The sequence below is a fragment of the Phyllobates terribilis genome, unplaced genomic scaffold (assembly GCF_046119375.1).
Source record: "Phyllobates terribilis strain yellow unplaced genomic scaffold, ASM4611937v1 Scaffold_4__5_contigs__length_816908805, whole genome shotgun sequence".
NCBI lineage: Eukaryota > Metazoa > Chordata > Amphibia > Anura > Dendrobatidae > Phyllobates > Phyllobates terribilis.
Window position 1 is genome coordinate 194,470,499 of NW_027362764.1, and position 21,852 is coordinate 194,492,350.

The 21,852-nt window shown below is 48.3% G+C and overlaps 1 protein-coding gene across 5 annotated transcripts in view; it reads right to left on the reverse strand.

Annotated features, from left to right (window-relative positions):
- NEK10 (NIMA related kinase 10) overlaps positions 1–21,852 on the reverse strand; it is a 554,523-nt gene that overhangs the window by 406,102 nt on the left and 126,569 nt on the right. For all 5 annotated transcript variants that reach the window (XM_073678014.1, XM_073678012.1, XM_073678015.1 and 2 more), the window contains exons 11-12: positions 21,673–21,759; positions 2,698–2,922 (exon numbers count right to left, since the gene is read on the reverse strand). In XM_073678014.1, coding sequence (XP_073534115.1) covers positions 2,698–2,922; positions 21,673–21,759 — 312 coding nt within the window. The remainder of the gene's footprint in view (positions 1–2,697; positions 2,923–21,672; positions 21,760–21,852) is intronic.

Sequence of the window (21,852 nt, forward strand, 5' to 3'; positions counted from 1 at the left end):
GCTGATCAGCGATCCTCTGTGCCCGCACAGAGGATTGCTGAGCCGCAGCAGGAGCTGCACCGCTGCTGACTGTGTGAGCTATTAAAGAAAATGACTATTCACTCTTCTCCACGCCCAGAGTCCCGGCGAGGAGAGGAGTGAATATCCCTGCAGCTCACCTCGGTATCTGAGGGCAAATGGCAGTGGCGTCATGCGCTGCTCAGATGCTGAGATCAGCTGCTGCTGGCAGAACAGGACGCAGCACTGAAGCAGAGGGAAGGAAGGTGAGTAGAAGTGTTTATTTTTTTTCATGTGTGCAGTGAATGGGGGGCCATGTATACCAGGATAGGGGGGCCATGCATACCAGGACTGGGGATGATGGGGCCATGCATACCAGGATTGGGGATGATGGGGCCATACATAACAGGATTGGGGATGATGGGGCCATGCATACCAGGTTTGGGATGAATGAACCATACATACCTGGATTGGGGATGAGGAGGCCATGCATACCATTATTGGGGGTGATGGGGCCATGCATACCAGGATTGGGGATGATGGGGCCAAGCATACCAGGATTGGGATGATGGAACCATGCATACCTGGACTGGGGATGAGGGGGCCATGCATACCATGATTGGGGATGAGGGAGCCATGCATACCAGGATTGGGGATGATGGGGCCATGCATACCAGGATTGGGGATGATGGGGCCATGCATACCAGGATTGGGGATGATGGGACCATGCATACCAGGATTGGGGATGGGGCCATGCATACCAAGATTGGGGATGATGGGGCCATGCATACCAGGATTGGGGATGATGGGGCCATGCATACCAGGATTTGGGATGAGGGGGCCAAGCATACCAAGATTGGGGATGAGGGGGCCATGCAAACCAGGATTGGGGAAAATTAACAGTTGCTGCTGCATGTTCTCCACTTGGCTTATACTAGAGTCAATAAGTTTTCACACTTTTTGTGGTAAAATTAGGTGGCTTGGCTTATATTCGGGTAGGCTTACACTCGAGTATATACGATATTTTGATTTTATATTCAGCTATTTATGTTCATAAATAGCCACCCGTTTTCTACCATTTCTAACAGATCCAGTAAACAAATAATGGATCAGTTAGAAAGGGGAGAACAACGGATAGCTAATTAACGGATCCATTGTCCATAGACTTCAATGTTAAAAAAACTGATCCAACAGAGATCCGTTTTTGAAAAACAGATTAAAAAGTTGTCAGCACAACAGATTTCTGCTGGATCCATTCTAATGGATCATTACAGGACACATGAACATAGCCTAACTACACTTTCTCAAAAATCTTGTCATTTCATAGAAACATTTCAAAAGATTTAATCAGCAGCATTCTGTGTGCGGAGACCCCCAGCGGTCACTAATCCAAAGCTGAGCACGGCCGTGGTCCTCCAAAACAGTAGATGAGCAATCTATGAGCTATTCCCAGTCTCAGACGACAGCAGTGCTTGGCTGAGTGCTTCTGCCCCTTAGTCTTCAGTCACATGTCCGTGTTTAAACACATATGTAAAAAAAATCGTACCATTGTCATCAGTGTGGTCAGTGTGTCATCAGTGTTTTTCTGGCAGAGATAAATAAATTACAAAGCTTCTCCTATTCTTTCGAAAGCACATGGACAGTACTCTGATGCCACCCGGGTGCTGTACGTGTTTTTCAGGGAACACAGGCTTGTACTGGCACTGTTAGGCCACGTTCACACGATCAATATTTGGTCAGTATTTTACATCAGTATTTGTAAGCCTAAACCAGGAGTGGAAAAATCAAAGGAAAAGTATAAAATAAACATGTCACCACTTCTGTATTTTTCACCCACTCCTGGTTTTGGCTCACAAATACCGATGTGAAATGCTGACCAAATACTGATCGTGTGAACGTGGCCTTAATCCATGATACAGGGTAAAAATGGACATGTCTCCATGAGTTTTGCATGGACAGACAGTCCAGCAAAAAACACAAACATGTGATTAGCCTCATAGACTTCATGGGTATGTGCCCACAATCCTCAAACGCAGCTTTTGGACAAAACGATGTGTTGTACAGTAGAAGCACAGTGGATGTGATTTATATAAATCCCATGCCTACTGTGCTTCTATTTGACGCCACATAAACTCACCGGTGGACAATCAGAGAAAAGGTATAATAGAAACAAGTGCACTAATTCTGCATTTATCACCACTCTTGGTTTTGGCTCCCACTCCTGAGAAAAAATGCTGACCGAATACTGACCAAATACTGATAGTGGGGCCGTGGCCTAACCCAGTACCTGTGTAGTTCCTGATTGGCTCCACCTTGTAAATCTCCTGATTGAACACCCTATTTAAACCTGACATTGCACTTTCTTCCTTGCGAGATTATTCAGCTCCCAGCCTTTAGTCAAGCTCTCCTTTCACCTGCTGCTTCATCCAAGACTATACTGCTGCTCCCGTGTACCGACCTCCGGCCATTCCTGATTACGCTACCTGCAGGTGCTGTCCCTAGTGGTTGCAATACCACTACTCCAACCCAGGTCAGTTCATAACAGTATGTATTCTAGCCGTGCAACATGAACGTCTGGATGAGGCCTTAGTCAAAGTTTTGTGAAAGTGAAGTTACAGTTTAAAGAGGATATGTCCATTCCCTAAACATGAATATCTACACTTTTTAGCAATTTGCCATTTCAGAAATGAATAGCTATACCCTTTTAAAATATGAAGCAGCTGTTTGATTCCTCCCCATGTCCGAATTTCCACACTGATTTCTGGATCTTCACAGATCTGAACCAAAATCCAGACAACGCTCCATAGCAGCTTTAGGTGGTCAGAGTGAAGCAAACTAAGCAGAGTGGGAACACCATCGTAAATCTTCACTTGTTCCTTTACGTCAGACTCTGAACATAGAAGACGTAGGAGCTCTGCTGAAAGCCTGCAGATTAAACAAAAATATTCATCATTACTTGATTTCAATTACTTTGTGCATGGCCTCAAAAGTAAAAATAATGGTACACAGTAAGTAGTGTTTGTATTGCTTGATATACAGTATTTTACTGCTACTGCAATAAAGATAAACGTGAAATAAAATGTAACATGAGGCGTAACATGTCTATGGCAGTGTGAGTGTGGCACCCCAGGGGTCCGGTTGCCACAGTGGCATTGCCTCTCTCACAAGAGGTGATGCCATGCCTGGTAGCAAGCAGGGGTCCCCTAGTCAGGTATACTAGCATGCAACACTTTCCTGGCTCCAGACCAGCAAGGGGAGCTCCTCCCGTTAGCAACTGGGATCTGGAGGCGGGATTAGTTAGAGTTAGTGAGTGGAGTTGAAGTCAGGACAGCGAAGAGGAAAGACCTGGGGAGTGGAGCTGCATGTCAGCTCACCCCAGAGAGGAGCGTAGAAGAACCGGACATCGGAGTCAGAGGTTGTGGGGCACTGAAGGCCCAGCAGCAGAAACCGGAGGGCAGAAGACTGCAGGTCTCCTGGCCCCATCAGACACCCGGAGGCTCAGCAGAACATAGGGTTCAGCACCGCCACGTGGGAGCGACACTCCAGGAAGGCCCGAGCTGCCTGCCATACGGGTGAGCACAAAGATGGTTTACTCAGGGACGAGGGCAACAGCACAGCTATAAGCAGCAGGGCCAAAGAGATTAGCGCAAAGAGAAGGCCTCCAACTTCACCTGGCGAGGTGGATTCCCAACTTGCTTCCAGGCCACCCGGAACTCTACTACAAGCTAGTACCCGTGCCCCGGTCTGCCTAACCACCGCAAGTAAAGATAAGAGGAAACCGCCATTAAGTTGTGGACTGGTTATTATCTACGCCATCCCCTGCATTACACTGCACAGCAACATCTATAGCATCACCATTTCCTACCCCGGAGCTAAGCTCTGCCTGTGGATAGCTGTCCCAACTCTGCTGCGTCACCATCAGCTCCAGAGGATCTGTACCGCAGCGGCGGCTCCATATAGCTGCATACCACAGGTGGCATCACGAACATTAAACTATAAAAACTATAATCCCCTTTTTATTGACCGCCCTGGGTCACGGACCGGGGCACCACCATTGTGACATTCCCCAGCACTGACCAGCCCGGCTACCGAGTACCCCACGACCCAGAGAGCGCGTCAACTTGGTGTCACGAACAGGATTCACGAAGCCCGGTATAACCGGGTCTTATGTGCCATAGACTTTACTGAACGGTGTGATCACATCATTTGCCGTCCGCCGAGGGGAAGCAAGAGGCCCTGATCCGGAACCGCCGGGTAAGCGATCCCTCTCGCCTGTAGAGCAGCATACTGGTACGTCAGCAGAAACCCAGGACCTGGCTGAGGTTCACTAGGGGGGTGGAAGATGCCCAACCTGGGAGAGAATTCAGGTGCGGGCGCGGCCGCGGCCACTGTAATACCATTATCAATGCCGTATATACCAGGGGCGGCATGGTTGCCCCAGTACTCAGGGGAGTCACACACCCTGACCGACTTTGAGGAGAGGCTGCGCAATTTGTTTAAAGTGTACCCCCTGTCTGAGGAGCAAAAAGTCAGCATCCTCATAGGCCAGCTAATCGGTGCAGCCAAGAGAGAGGTGAAGTCCTGGCCGGGCAGGGAAAAAGGCACTGTTAAGGAAATACAGGCCCGGTTGAAAGATACCTTTGACACCCGCACCGCAGCCGAGATTAAAATGAAGTTCTACGGGTGCAAACAAAGGGTGCAGGACAGTGTAAGGGACTATGCTCTAAACCTGCAGGAGGCGCTGCAGGCCATTAAACAGGTAGACCCCGACATTGTGCGAGACGAGGACAGATTGCTAACTGAGCAGTTTATTGAGGGGCTCCTGTCTAACGCTCACCGGACACAGCTGCACATTATGGCTCTGCAAAACCCTGATCTGGACTTTGCGCAATTTAAAGACCGAGCCATCCGGGTGCTTCGAGAACCAACCCCGGGTAGCACTGCATCCCTCCGGCGCCCAGCTATCACATACCACCAAGAGGCGGCGTCCTTTTCCCCAGCACCTGTGGAGGCTGATGCGCAGACCCTAGATAATGATCCGTCTGTGGACCTACGCCTTCAGGTCCAGGAGCTGACCAAAAGTGTGGCTGCGTTAATAAAACCGTGCAGGCCATGCAAGAGTCTCCAAAGGAAAGGATCCAGCTGGCTTCTAGTCTAGATGACGTCCCGTGTCGACAACAGAAAAGAATTCCACTGACCAGAGGGAGGAACAGCGATCGCTAAGACCAGGATGGACAACCCATCTGCCACAGCTGCCAAAAGGCGGGGCACTACGCAAGATTCTGTAATTTAAACGAGCAACCCCTGGGGCAGAGGGCCAACCCCCAGGAGTAAGACGACCAGGCCCACAACGCTGGCGAGACAAGTACGTGGGAGGACGACCGGTCCAACCAGTCGTTCTTGATGGCATCCCAATGAACGCACTGCTGGACACTGGGTCCCAGGTGACAACGATGCCGTATATCCTTTATAAACAATACTGGACTGATTCAGACATTACCCGCCGTCCAGATGAACATCTTAGTATCTATGCCAGCAATGGTCAGCCCTTGCCTCAGGTGGGGTATAAAGAGGTGACCATAAAAGTTGGCAGAGTAGAATTGCCATCACAAGGAATGATTATTGTTGATATTGATCGCCGAGAAAGTCATCCTATGATAACTATAGGCACCAATATGATAGAGAATTGTCTTAGGGAAATTATTATTTTGTTGCAACAGGTCGCAGAGACTTCCAGTTGCAGTCAGCAGCGAGTCCTGTAGAAGGAAATCAGAGCCCTGATGAAAAGACAACAGGTAGAGCTGTCTGGAGGAGAAATTGGCAGTGCAGAATGAGTGATCCATTCCCCATTGCAATGCTCCCTAGGAGTGAAATGTTAATATGGTGTCGGGCAGCAATCGGTCTCAGGGGTCTAGATTATCAGGTCCTGGTAGAACCCGTGTACTCTGATAGTAGGCCCACCATCTTGACAGCCAGGGGGTAGTCGATGTCCGCAAGGGGAGAGTACCGATACGCATCCTGAATTGTGGGGAGAAAGAGGTCCATTTACCCAAGTATGCTACCCTTGCTAAGCTATTCACTGTCAGTAACAATGCAATAAAGACAGTGGAACCGTTGCCTCTGTCCAAACAGGCAGAGGATAATGGCTCCAAGGGGCAGATGAAGGATTGGTGTCAGAAGCTACAAGTGGGCACTGACTCCACCCCTTTGCACCAAAAGCATGGAGTATACCGGGTGGTCCAAGAATATGAGCGAGTCTTCAGCAAACACCCACTAGATTTTGGGCAGGTAAAAGGGGTCCAACATCATATCCCCACGGGAGATCATCTGCCTATTAAAGAGAGGTACTGGCCTGTACCCCCAGCTCACTATCAATGTGCCAAAGGAATGTTACTGGAGATGAAGGAGGCTGGGGTGATCAGAGATAGTTGTAGCCCCTGGGCAGCTCCAATAGTTCTCGTCAGAAAGAAAGATGGAACAATGAGGATGTATGTTGATTACAGGCAGATTAGCCACATTACACATAAGGACGCCTACCCATTACCCAGAATTGAGGAATCATTAGCAGCATTGAGATCAGCTAACTATTTCTCCACTTTGGATCTCACCAGTGGGTACTGGCAGGTTCCTGTGGAGGAGGCGGACAGAGAGAAGACCGCGTTTACAATACCAATGGGCCTCAGCGAGTTCAACTGCATGCCATTCGGGCTCTGCAACGCCCCAGGAACTTTCCAGCGGTTAATGGAGTGTAGCCTGGGACACAAACACTTCAAAACCGTTCTGCTGTATCTAGACGACGTAATAGTCTACTCAAACACATATGAAGACCACCTGGAGCACCTGGCCGAGGTGTTTGAAGCCCTATCTGGTTATGGCCTGAAAGTAAAGCCGTCCAAGTGCCACCTGTTGAAGCCCAAGGTGCAGTACCTAGGTCATGTGGTAAGCGCTGAAGGTGTAGCACCAGACCCTGAAAAACTCACTGTGATCAAGGACTGGCCAAGACCCTCCACTATCAAGGAAGAGCGGCAGTTCCTCGTGCTGGTAGGCTACTACAGGAGATTCATCAAGAGTTTCACCAAGATAGCGGCACCCATGCAGGACCTCTTAGTGGGCCAGTCCAAGAAGGCCAAGAACCCGAAACCTCCGTTCAAATGGGGTAAACCAGAAGACGAATCTTTCACTTGACTGAAAATGGCTCGTACTGGAGACGAAGTCCTGGCCTACCCCGACTATGGCCAACCCTTTATACTCCATACGGATGCCAGCAACGTGGGATTGGGAGCGGTGCTGTCCCAGGTACAGCAGGGTAGAAAGAGAGTGATTGCCTACGCCAGCAGGAAGCTCTGTCCTACAGAAAGGAACCCAGACAACTATAGTTCCTTTAAGTTTGAGTTTTTAGCCATAGTCTGGGCTGTAACGGAGAGCTTCAAACACTACCTCACCTCCTCCAGATTTACAGTCTTCACAGACAACAACCCGCTGATGCACCTGGAGACTGCGAAGCTTGGTGCACTAGAGCAACGATGGATGGCCCGACTGTCTAACTACGAGTTTACCATCAAGTATCGGGCGGGACATAAGAACACCAATGCTGATGTGCTGTCCAGGATGCCCAACTTGCCAGATGGGGGAGAAGACCCGGAAAATCTGGAGGAGATAGAGCTACCCGCTTTCCATCGCCACGGGGTGACCCAGTGCTCCCACTGTGTGAGGGACAAGCGCTCCGCCAACAGAGAGGCCACGCTTAACTCATTACCCCACCGTGGATGGGCAGAGACGCAGGATAGTGACCCGGCTGACCGCCTGATAAAGGAGTTGCTGACACAAGCTGACTTGCACCCTGATCCAGATGCTCCACAGGAGGTCCAACAGTTGTGGAAGGAGAAGGGCAAACTGTTCATCTATGAGGGAAAGCTGTGTCGAAGAAGTATCAACTCCCGGACACACGAACTGGTCTGGCAGGTGGTAGTCCTGAGGTGGGATGAGCCAATGGTGTTAGAAGCATACCACGATGGAGCAGGACACTTCGGGTGGAAGAAGTTGGAAGTCCTGCTACGTGAGCGATTCTACTGGGTTGGCATGAGGAAAGCAAATCGAGAGATGGTGTCTAGAATGTGGTCCATGCAACCTGAGACGGAAAGACCGTGACAGCCAGAGGGCTCCCCTGCAGCCCATAATCACCCAACCACCACTTAAACTGGTAGCATTGGACCACGTGAAGCTAGCCCCAAGCCGGTCAGGCTATGTCTACGCTCTCACCATAGTAGACCACTATTCCAGGTTCTTAGTAGTAGTGCCAGTGAAAGATCAGATGGCTCAGACGGCAGCCAAAGAGTTTCAACAACACTTTTGTCGCCCGCACGGTTACCCTGAACGAGTGCTCACCGACCAAGGTCAAGCCTTTGAAGCAGAAGGGTTTCAAGAATTCTGTAACTTGTACGGCTGCAAGAAAATAAGGACGATGTCGTATCATCCCCAGACCAACGGGTTGTGCGAGAAAATGAAACAGGTGGTAATAGACCTGTTGAAGACGTTTCCCCTTGAAGAACGTAGCCTGTGGCCAGAGAAGTTACCAGATTTGGTGGACCTATATAACCACATCCCGGTCAACTCCACCCACTGTACACGCGCTTACCTGATGAGAGCAAGACCTGGCAAGTTACCCATTGACTTAGACATGGGAGTCTTAACACCAGAGACGGCATCACCAGATGCAGATTGGGATACAGAGCGGCAGCAACAATACCGCAAGGTGCAAGAAAGTGTGGAGAGAACTTTTTCCCAGGCGAGAGAGAAGCAGGAGAAAACTTACAATCAGCACGCACCTGCAGTTCCCTTATCACCTTGAGAACAGGTACTCAAGAGGAAGAGACGAGTCCATAAATTAGATGACCAGTGCGAGGTTGAGCCATACACCGTCCTACCCTCGAATTACGATAACACCAAAGTGTGCCTCATCAGTAAAGATGGAGAGGAAACTTCAGCGGCAGTCTCAAGAGACCACCTTGATATATGCCCTGAACAGTTGAAACACAGGGAAGAAGACCAAGACAGTCCTTGGAGCATTTCCCTGGTCTTGGACGCAGGTGAACAGAGCAATTGTGGTACCGGTCCTGACCTTTCTCAAAACGGCCTCACCGGAAGCTGCAGAGGCTCCAGAACAGCAGAGAGACCAATCGGCCCCAGATGCCTCATCAGCAGCAGATCAGGAGAATCTATCCTCTGCTAGCAGTGAACCTGTCATACCCAGGGTGAGCCAAAGAATTCGTAGGAGATTACCCACAGAACCCACCACACCAGGGGTAGACATTAGGGACCAGGGTAGGTCAGTGACAACAAATGTACTACGTAGATCGACCCGAAGAACTAAAGGTCAGCTCCCTGCCCACTGGAGGAACTAAAGTGTATGTTATATATAGTTGTAACCGTTAAATAATCTTGGATATATATTGTTGTTAAATTTATGGACAATCGGACCACAGGACTAGGTGTGGTCGGGACAATATTGAAAATAGTTAATAAGTGGCCTTGAAAATAAACCGCAGGCGTGGCCGAAGACCGGGCCCAACGACAGAGTGCCCTGAAGCCACGCACAGGGACGATTCACAAAGTGGGTTGATGCGGTTCCCACCAGCCAAATTTCAATTATCCGGAAAAAGACAATCCCCGGATTGTGGCGTAAAGACTAAGCGCCGCAGTGACTGCTATAAATTTTTGGTTGGGTTGTTTGTAATTTTTGACTTTGTAAACTAATTGTAATGTGAATTGTTATTGTTGTTGATTGTTAATTCAAAAATAGGTATCCTCAGTCCGGGAGTACTGAATTTAACTAGGGGGGAATGTGGCACCCCATGGGTCCAGTTGCCACAGTGGCATTGCCTCTCTCACAAGAGGTGATGCCATGCCTGGAAGCAAGCAGGGGTCCCCTAGTCAAGTATACTAGCATGCAACACTTTCCAGGCTTCAGACCAGCAAGGGGAGCTCCTCCCCTTAGAAACTGGGATCTGGAGGCGGGATTAGTTAGAGTTAGTTAGTGGAGTTGAAGACAGGACAGCGAAGAGAAAACACCTGGGGAGTGGAGCTGCACGGCAGCTCACCCCGGAGAGGAGAGTAGAAGAACCGGACACCGGAGTCCGAGGTTGTGGGGCACTGAAGGCCCAGCAGCAGAAACCAGAGGGCAGAAGACTGCAGGTCTCCTGGCCCCATCAGACGCCCGGAGGCTCAGCAGCACATGGGGCCCAGCACCGCCACGTGGGAGTGACAATCCAGGAAGGCCCGAGCTGCCTGCCGTACGGGTGAGCACAAAGACGTTTTACTCAGGGACGAGGGCCACAGCACAGCTATAAGCAGCAGGGCCAAAGAGATTAGCGCAAAGAGAAGGCCTCCAACTTCACCTGGCGAGGTGGATTCCCAACTTGCTTCCAGGCCGCCCGGTCCTCTACTACAAGCTAGTACCCGTGCCCTGGTCAGCCTAACCACCGCAAGTAAAGATAAGAGGAAACCGCCATTAAGTTGTGGGCTGGTTATTATCTGCACCATCCCCTGCATTACACTGCACAGCAACATCTATAACATCACCATTTCCTGCCCTGGAGCTAAGCTCTGCCTGTGGAGAGCTGTCCCAACTCTGCTGCGTCACCATCAGCTCCAGAGGATCTGTACCGCAGCAGCGGCTCCATATAGCTGCATACCACAGGTGGCGTCACGAACATTAAACTATAAAAACTATAATCCCCTTTAATTGACCGCCCTGGGTCACGGACCGGGTCACTGCCACAGTGACATCCCCCAGCATCGACCAGCCCGGCTACCGAGTACCCCACGGCCCAGGGGGCGCGTCATGAGGACTTGAGTTCACAGAACTCTGCCAGCCAGCAATCAGAGCAAGCCTCAAGTTGTCCTACTTCTTGCTACGCTCGTCTTTCTGTCAGCCAAGCCGCCCCCTTAGCAGCAGCTGTTTGATGTCATCTTCACCTCCATCATCGTCATACTCCAGTACTGAGAATGATACTCCAATTACAACTCCTCCTCCCCCATTGAAACAACAAATATCCATGGCCAACTGTGTGGCAAGGAAACAACTGGACGCTTCCAATCATTCGCTGGTTTGTCAACTATACTTGAATTCGCTACGTTACCAGCTTGGGAATTCTGGTGGCTTTTGAGTAATGATGGCATGCACTCAGCCTTGCTGAAAGTTACCAAGCCACCATTATATCTCACAGAAAGGGGAGTCTGCTCCCTGTTTTTACGTGCAGGAGAACGTAGGCCGCTCTCTGGACTTGTCTTTGAGCTTCAAAGTGAACTGCACTATAGATACCTCTTCTAACAACTATGGCCAGGGACAATCAATGAGTTTTCATTGAATGTTTTCAGTGTCCGCAATGCACCACCGCATCTGGGACAGGTGATGATGTCTCCGTGACCGAAGCTACGTCTGTTTCCACTATTAGGCAGCGGTTACCTGTCTCCTCCTACACCTCCTCAGGATCCTGCTTAACTTACATGACCTCATCACCAACAAGCAAAATAACCCACACTCCATGCATCGCCCACATCCTGAATTTAACAGTTCAAAATTTGTTGAGCAAATATAAATGCTTGAGAAAGGTGGTGGCGATGGCCAGAAAAATGTCAGCCCATTTCAACTGTCCTTATGTGGCAAAGCATGCCTTTCTGGCTTTGCAAATAAAAAGGACTTTCATACCACAATCTGATTTGCAATGCCGCAATCCACTGGAATATGAAGCTGTATTTGTTGCAGCATTTCTAAGAACAGTGTAAAGCGGTGACAGATGACATCTTGCAGCAGTCAAACTGGAGCAAGGGTTACTTTGAGATCGGATATCGTCAGGTAATGTGGGATGTATGTTGCTTACTGAAGACCTCTGAAGAGGAAAACATGGAATTAGCGATATAATCTTGCTAATAATTATCTTAGTATTTACACTCACCAGCATGCAAGAGGGGATGGAGGAATAACACCAGTTTGCTCCTGATCAGCGTCGCCCTGTGTTTGCTGGGGACCCTGAAGGTTCATGTCACATGCTGCAGGATTTGGAGGACGAAGAGGAGGAATAGAAGTTGGAAGTGGAGGAGGACATAGATTTGACACCGGCAGGCGATGAGGCAGACAGTCAGAGTGAAAATGACGATAATTACGAAGCTGGCCATGACAACCAAACATCGCAGTGGGGTTAAGATAATGAAACAATGGGGCCCTCACTCATGCTAGTTGGCATGGCAAAACAAAGGCAAAATTGGCTTAGCACCAGGATAAGCTCTGTTACCTGCTCTGTGAAAGTTTAGCCGAGCAAAAGCCTGCAGCCCCCACAACAGACCGGCATATCCCTCTGCAATCCATGCCAACACAATGTTCCCCTGCCTGTGCCAGTGTTAGGGCTCCAAAAAGTAGTTGAGGCAGCAGTAGCAACACCTACAGTATATTTGACGTGATGGACCAGATCTTTTTCTGCCATTGCGAAACAACCTAGCACACTTCAGGAATCTAAGATGCACCATCGGAACAGTCAGGTTCAGTAATACCTAGACTGTGTTCTTTCTCAGGCAGATACCCTGAGCATGCCAGCCACACAACTCCTGGCTGCCCACTGTGTTTCATAGTGATTGACGATACAGCTGCTGCCGGGGCTTCCATTGCTTTGTCTAATAAACTTCCAAGCATCTCCTTGCCTGCCCCATCTCATCTCTATTGTTCTGCTCCTGCCCCAGCCACACTCCTCCTGGCTGCCCAATGTGTTTTATAATGTTTGACTGTAATAGTGATGCTGGGAAACATACTCTCATGGTTTTGAACCCTCGAGAAACAGCTCAGAAAATAGCGCTACATTTTGAAAAGGCTTGATGACAACAAGCTAGACCTTCTTTGCGTTCAAAATTTTTGTATGGCTTGATAAAAGGCCTTTGCAATTGCCTAATTATTTTGTGATTAGCAAACCAGTTGCAGACCACAAAAAAGGGATTTTTTTTTACATTTCTGGTTGAGAGGCCATTACTTCTTAACATTCAAAACAGTTCAGTACACATGTTTTGTCTCCCTATTAAAAGGATAATTTTAGAACGGCTTATAAAAAAATAATATCACTTCTTCATTAGCAAAGAGCAAAGCTCTTTAAATCCCTCAAACAGGCATAAATGGTGCACCCGTCTGTGTGAAAATGCCACAACTTATTTTGTGTTCACCGCCTGTCTATAAAGCAACAATACATGCATCTGTCATCTCAAAAAGGATAATCTTTAGATCATTTATACAATTTAGGTAGCTTAAAAAGTCTGATACTCCAGTGAGCTGCGAAATAAACTGTTGGTTACATTTGGCTATCATCTGTTTTCCTTGAAATTTGTAGTGCCGGCATCCCTGCACGCTGCCCCTCTCCCCCAGCAGGGACACCGACTAACTCGCCGCTGTGGCCCCCTGCTTCTCCTTCCTGCTCTACTGCTGAGCGGGGTACCCGCATGGTGCGCAGATCCCCTAGTACTGTGCTTAGGAAGCAAGCACGCTCCCTTCTTCTTAAAGGGGCTGCACGCGCACCTGTACTAAACTGTCCTCAGCCAATGGCTGGGAGACACTTACTATTTAAGGCACCTCCACCTGCATGGAGGTGCTTGTGCAACGTTGTAAGCCTGTTTCTAACATGCTAGTTAGTTCAAATAATAATAATCTTTATTTTTATATAGCGCCAACATATTGCGCAGCGCTTTACAGACATTATCATCGCTGTCCCCTTTGGGGTTCACAATCTAAATTCCCTATCAGAATGTCGTTGTAGTGTGGGAGGAAACCGGAGAACCTGTAGGAAACCCATGTAACATGGGGAGAAAATACAAACTCCTTGCAGATGTTGTCCTTGTTGAGATATGAACCCAGGACCCCAGCGCTGCAAGGCTGCTGTGCTAACCATTAAGCCACCGTGCGCCATAAGTTATCAAGTCCCAGTGCTCGTATCTCAGTATACCTGTCCTGTATATCATTCGTGCCCACCTGCTTGCCTATGTATCAGTCGTGCTCACCTGCCTGACTGTATATCAGCCATGCCTGTCTGCACCAGCCTGCCTGTATATCTGCCGGGCCCGCCTGCCTGTCTAACCCATCTGCACCTGTCCACCAGCATACCATTCGTGCCCGCCAGTATCTGCCTGCCTGTGTGTCTGTTGTGCCAGTCACTATACCAGCCATGCTAGACAGTAGTTGCCAAGTCTACCATTCCTGGCCATTCCTGCCTCCTGTCCCTTGCCAGTCAGCTGCCATCCATCTCGTCAGTCGACATGCATTCGAGGTCAGACTTGGTGAGGCACCTAGTCATGCCCCTATAGGCTCTCCTCAGATCACGGCAAGTCTGTTACAGTTTGCACAGGCCATGGAATCCGCTGGCTCTCAGGCTTCCTCCATCTCTGATCTGTGCCAGGAGGTCTCGTGCCAGAATCACCAACTGGACAAGATCAGTCTTGTATTGGAGATCCGGAGAAGTACTCCACTGGGGTCAAGAGTGCCACTAGAGATGTTTAGTTCTTATCCGCCCTGCTCGACCCCCAGCTTCTCCATCTAATTTACCTGGCTTGCCTGCTGCATACTGGATGTTCACGGACGTCTTTGATAAAAAGGAGGCTGAGACTCTACCACCTCATAGGCCGTATGACTGTCCTATCGATCTTCTACCAGGAGCCTCCCATCCACGAGGTCAAAACTATCCCCTGTCGCAGGCGGAGACTCGTGCCATGTCCGAGTATATTGAAGAAAATCTTGCCAGGGGATTTATCCAGAGGTCTTCCTTCCCGGCTGGGGCAGGTTTCTTCTTTGTGAAGAAAAAGGATGGTTCTCTGAAATCCTGTATCGATTACAGGGGTCTCAACCAAATTACAATCAAGAATAAATGTCCTCTGCCTCTCATTTCCGAGTTGTTCGATCGTCTTAAAGGTTCCAGAGTTTTCACAAAGCTCGACCTTTGGGGGACATATAACCTGATCCGAATACGCCAGGGAGATGAATGGAAGACGGATGCATACCCGATATGGCCATGCTCAGTATCGGTTAATGCTGCTTGGACTCTGTAATGCCCTTGTAGTCTTTCAAAAGCTGGTAAATTACATCTTCCAGGACCTTCTCTACATGTGTATTGTAGTATACTTAGATGATATCTTGGTGTTCTCTCCAATTCGGCCTTCATACCAAAGGGATGTTCGCCAGGTCCTGCAGAGATTAAGGAAGAACGGTCTATACACAAATATGAAAAGTGCGTCTTTGAGAAGACCTCTCTTCCATTTCTTAGGTACATCATTTCGGAGATCGACTTAAAATGGATCCCGAGAAGGTATTCGCCATCTTGTGGCCCCAACCAGACAGTCTGAAAGCAATCCAGCGGTTTTTCGGATTCGCGAACTATTACCGCCAAATTATTCCACATTTCTCCTTTCGAACTGCCCCTATTTATGCCCTGACCCGCAAGGGGGCCAACCCTAAAATTTGGACTCAAGAGGCAGAGAACGCCTTTATGTCCTTAAAACAGGCCTTCTCCACAGCTCCTGTGCTGCATTGTTCAGACAATAACAAGCAATTCTTTCTGGAAGTGGATGCTTCTTCCTCAGAAGTCTTTTTTCTGGTCGCATGGTGACCTGCGCCTTTTTTCCAAGATCAACTCTCTACTCCAGAATGCAATTACTCTATAGGCGATCGAGAACTGTTAGCAATTAAACTGGCTCTGGAGGAGTGGCAGTTCTTGCTAGAAGGAGCTATGCATCCAGTGGTTGTCTATGCTGACCACAAGAATCTTGCCTATCTGCAAACCACACAGCGACTTAACCCACGACAAGCCAGGTGATCTCCGTTCTTCGCCTGCTTCAACTTCACTCTCCATTTTTGGCTGGCAGATAAGAACGTCAAGGTGGAAGATCTCTCTAGATCTTTCCAGTTTTCCGACCAGGAGGAGGAACGTCAACACATTATTGAGCCCTCCAAAATTATTATGGACGCTCTGTTGGATTTGTCTCAGCTCCCTTCCAGAAAGACTTGCGTTGCTGAATATGATAGGAAGCGGGTTCTTCTGTGGGGGTCACTCGTTTAAGTTGGCTGGCCATGCCGGACAGAAGAAAGCGGCTCTCCTCATTTCCCGACATTATTGATGGCCGACCCTGAGTGAGGATATTGCTGATTTAGTCTCTGCATGTCCCTTTTGTGCCCAGAACAAGACCACGAAACAGCTTTCGACCGGTCGGCTACTGCCTCTGCCCGTACCATCTGCTCCCTGGCAGCATATTGCAAAGGATTTCATCGTTGATCTTCCAGTATCGGCCGGGTATACCGTCATCTGGATGGTTGTGGATCGCTTCTCCAAGGCCCATTTCACGCCACCGTCCGGTCTCTCATCTGCTCCAGTGCCTACAGAGAAGTTTATTCTACATATTTTCTGCCTCCATGGTCTACCGCTCAATATTGTCTCGGATAGAGGCGTCCAGTTTAATTCTGGCTTCTGGAGGGCTGAACATCACTCTAGATTTCTCTTTGGCTTACCATTGTCAATCCAATGGCCAGGTAGAGTGGGTCAATCAGATCCTGACCAACTCCTTGTGGCACTTAATCAATGCCCACCACAGTGACTCGGCCGAACTCCTACCTTGGGCTGAATTCTCATACAACAACCATGTCAGTGAATCCTCTGCCAAATCTCAGTTTTTTGTGGTCTACGGTCAACATCCCAATATTCCGTTACCTGTCGCTATCACGTCCAATATTCCTGCTGCTGAATCCCTCGTCAAGGAATCTGGGACAACACCAAGTCCACGTTTTTGAAGTTCTCTGAACCGCTGAAACACACAGACAAGAAAAGTCTGGATGTTACGCTCGCGCCCGGACTGACTGGCGTGAGCGTGATTAGTGATCCCACTGGACCATGAACCGAGGAGTGCCTGGAGGGGCGTAGCTAAGTATCAACCCGGTCCGACCAAGGTCACACGGCGGCTCAGTCGACTCCGTGAACCAGGGAGGAACCGAGCAGAGGGACCAGGTACTACTCCAGGTCAGACCCCGGTCACAGCTGTTGACCCACACCGGGGAATGCAGGAACAGGCAGGTTAGCTGGTATGCAGACAGGTGGGTACTGGCAGGCATGGCTGGTATGACGGCAGGTGGGTACTTAGCAGGCACGGCTGGTATGAAGGCAGGTGGGTACTGGCAGGCACGGCTGGTATGCAGACAGGCAGGTGCTGACAGGCACGGCTAGAATGCAGACAGGCAGATACTGGCAGGTATGAACGCAGGCTGGATAGGAACCAGTACAGACTGGAATACGGAACAGAGCCGCAGGTGCAGTGGACTAGCAGAGCAAAACCGCAGGAGCGGTGAACAAGCAGAGCTGAGCAAAACCACAGGTGCGGTGAGCAAGCAGAGCGGAACAAAACCGCAGGTGCGGTGAGCAAGCAGAGCGGAGCAAAGCCGCAAGTGCGGTGAGCAAGCAGAGTGGAGCAAAACCGCAGGTGCGGTGAACAAGCAGAGCGGAGCAAAACCACAGGTGGGTGAACAAGCAGAGCTGAGCAAAACCGCAGGTGCGGTGAACAAGCAGAGCGGAGCAAAACCGCAGGTGCGGTGAACAAGCAGAGCGGAGCAAAACCGCAGGTGCGGTGAGCAAGCAGAGCGGAGCAAAGCCGCAAGTGCGGTGAGCAAGCAGAGCGGAGCAAAACCGCAGGTGGGTGAACAAGCAGAGCGGAGCAAAACCGCAGGTGCGGTGAACAAGCAGAGAGGAGCAAAACCGCAGGTGCGGTGAACAAGCAGAGAGGAGCAAAACCGCAGGTGCGGTGAACAAGCAGAGCGGAGCAAAACCGCAGGTGCGGTGAACAAGCAGAGTGGAGCAAAACCGCAGGTGCAGTGAACAAGCAGAGCAGAGCAGAACCGCTGGAGCGGTGAACTAGCAGAGCGGAACAAAACCGCAGGTGCAGTAAACAAGCGGAAAGAATGGAACCGTTGAGCGGTGAACAAGCAGAGCAGAACAGAGCAGAAGGTGAAGGCAGACAGGACAGGGCTCTGTTCACATGGAACAGACCGGAAAATACAAGAAGATGGTTAGAACACAGGAGGTAGATATGGAGGCAGGGAAAGGGGACAAGCAGAACCAGATACACACAAGGTACTTACAATGAAGTAGTGAGTTGACACAAAACTCACAAACAGAAGTACAGAGACAACGAGTTGGAGTTAGGTGCAGGTTCAGACACTGCAGGAAAAGGGAAGGTAAGGACATAGAGAGAAACAAGCAACGGGCTAGGACACTGTTCAGATAGGAACTGAACTGGGAACAAGATACAGGAACGAGCTTGGGAACTCAGCCCCCAGGGTGGCGGAAACAGACTAGAAGACAGAGATACAGGTAGCGGCCCTGGGTACTCAGCCCCCAGGGTGGCAGAACAGACTAGATACAGGACAGGACCTGGCAACTCAGTTGCAAAAGACAAACTGAGAGAAAGTGTTGCTCAGGCACCTCCTACTGGGTGGAGGGGGTTTAAGTATCCAGTAACTCACAGCAATAGGCTGGGGACGCATTAGCACTGTGCACACAGTAGCTATAAGAAACAAGCAGAAAGCCGCGCCGACGCCCTAAGCAATCAGACAAGAGACATGGACACAGCAGGTACTGGAGCAAAGAGTGCAGCATGGACTGACAGGTAAGATTGCGGTCTTGCATGGTGGGAGGTGGTGCACCATGCAAGCACGGATGTTACACTGGATCTGTCTCTGTTTCGTCATTTTGATTTATACATAGTGAAGCCACTTTGATTTCACCTACCAGTGACAGTGGTCACTGATGGTGAGGAGCACTGCCACACAAGTGGATTTTGTTTTCTACAGTGGAATTGCACTGTACCAACTACTGGATGGATCTGCTTGCTGCACCAGCCTATACAACCCGAGCACTCCAAGTTGTTGTGCAGTCAGCACAACTATATCAGGTTAGCAGCAGTCATTAACCTGCACCTCAGTGGTCCTATTTTTGGCTGATGCCCTATGATGTGTGCTGGGGTTTCCAGTTTTTGGTTCACCACAATTTGCATTTAGACCACTTTGTTATGAAAGTACTGTTAGTGGTTGTCTGGTGCTCTAAAAAGTGTAACCATGAACAAACTTTGTGTTGGCTACTCTGACTATCATTTCCCAAGATAGCCCTTGCCTTCAACATTTAGCTCCTTTCAGGGAAGCGTACTTTTTATACAGGGACACTGGGCAAAGTCCTCGGAGTATCTATTGGCTGTTGGTGCAGGTTGGCAGGAAGAATGGTCAGGTAGCCAGCAGGGCTGTGGAGTCGGAGTCATAGTCGGTGTCCATTTTGGTGGAATCGGAGTCGGAATCGAAGTCGGTATAAAATGGACCGAGACTAACTCCTAAAATATACAATAAATTGGGTACAGTAGTTCAATGCAGTTTGTGGGGAATATTTTTTCATAAGAATTAGGGAAAGTTATGAAATGTCCTATAAATGTCTGTCCTATTCCTGATCTAAGGGTCTAGACTTTTAGCTGAGATAAATCTGTGCTACAGAAAATTTACCACTTAAACATGAGCCATGTATGAGGGAGTCGGAGTCCGTGTCATGGAAATTGAGGAGTCGGAGTTGGAGTCGGAGAAGGCGGTTTGGCTTACCAACTCCACAGCGCCAGGTAGCCAGGTCAGAACCATGAGGTATGGGTAGGGACAAAATCATCAGACAGGAGAATGGTCAGTAAAGAAGCCAGGGTCAAAATCCAATAGAAACACAGAAACTAAGACATAAAGAAGAACATCAGAGCTAGCTATAACTGGCAGTGGATAACAGGATCTCGAGGCCTTAAATAGCCTGCAGCCCCATCCAGGCTAAAAAGGAGGGAGAAAACACAGAAAAGATAACTCCTGAGCTCCCAGCCAGGACGATGCTACAAATCCCAGAGAACACAGGACTAGTGTTGTAATCTCCAAAGAAAGCGCAACAGAAATATGGAGGGCAGGCACCAACCAAAATGTCACACATGTAATATAGGCACTGAATTAACCGTGACTTCTTATTCAGCAATTATTCCTGTCTGTTGACTATGTACAAGGACTTTGTTACTGCTGTATGTTTTCTCATGATGAATATTAATAAAGACTAGACTGCAACACCAGACTGTAACATCAAGTATGGAAAACTCTCGAAAGAAAGCCAAACACAAAACCACAACTTTAATAAAGAATGACAGCTCCAAATACTTACATACTGTATAATTCAGGTGTAATCCTGTCATTTTTTCAGTCCTGGTTTCATATTGTACAGACTATTTAAAAATTATTTGAGAACATTTTTGAACTACAGGGACCGCTAAAACTATTAACTACACAACATGAGCAAAAAGGGGTTGTCCACCTATCGGGACAATTTTTCTTTCTTACTTCAATCAATGCAATTGTGGCTAAAAATATTTTTTGCAACTAGGTTTCATTAAACATTTTGCACCATTTGCCTCCTATAGCCGCTGTATTACACTGTCTATTGCTGGCTGCAGAATGAGGTATAGGGGTTGGCCAAATTATTTTTATTGTATCAGATGTGTTGGGGACATGATTTTGCGGCACTCACTATTATACAGGTATGACAGGTTCTCCTCCTGCTCTTGTTACTGCAGCTTTCCTCCCAGACTGCGCAGATCTCCAGTCCATACAATGGCTGCTGGTGGAGGAGCAGTGACCAGACCTGACCATCAGCCTCCTCCAACAGAAAGGCAGTTTTCTCGTGAGGTTTACCACAAAATAAACATCATACATTAAAGAGATCTGTTAGAGATGATGAGGCTGGTATACTTATTTTACAAATCCAAGTGAGAATGGCAGTATAACACTCTTTGAAAATTGTGAAGTTTAATAATGAAATGCTCCTTTTGTTACCAAGAATCATTCTGACATTGACTTTCAACGTAAGTACATCAGCCTCATCAGGTCAAGGAGATCTATTTTTAATGTATGAAATATTTATTAGTCTGTAAATCTCTCCCGTGTCAACTAACACCAACTGAGGGTGGAAAGATGAAAAAACTGACAATTGGCATCAGGTTCTTGAAATTATATCAACCAAATCAGCTAATACTACTGAGGGAATCTGTGAGTAGCCACACAATTTTCCAGTAGCATTCAATCAAATGAATGGGCCACAATTAATTTCAGGACTGTTCAGAGTCCTTCAGCGCAGAAGCTGCTCACTCTGTCCAGTAGAAGGGTTACAAAGACCCGGATTTAACAAAAAAATAAATTTTAACTTTTATGGAAATAATTGTCAATAAAGAAGTTGATTGACGCTGAAATATTATTTTTAGGCAAGCATGGTTTTAAAACAATAAAACAAGGCGATATCTGCTGCAGTCAGAAATAAAAGAGAGCACTGCAGCCTGTGATTGGCTGCAGCGGTCAAGTGATTAGAGGAGCACATCATCAGAGAAACATCTAATGAAGATTCACCTGAATGTTGCAGGGAAACATAGGTTTTACTGGACCTGGTGACTTTTATATGGAGCTGACATTGCTTTCAGAGCAGGCATACACCTGCAGAGCTATCTTCACTGGATCCACAGGGATGCTGGAAGTTGAGTATACCTCCGCTTATGGTTTAAATAGCCAGGCATGCCAAAAAAGAAAATGATTTAAATATTGAACAACCAGTATAAACTCACCTTTTGGAAAGCAGATCATATTCTTGCAGTATCATCATCAGATTTTCCACGATACTGAGTTCACTGATTGCAGTTCTGCATTCTGGGCTGAAAAAAATAACAAAATATTTGTTTTATATAAAAGGTGCATTTAACGCAACAATATTTGCACAGTTTTGCAGTGGCTATCAATGATTACAT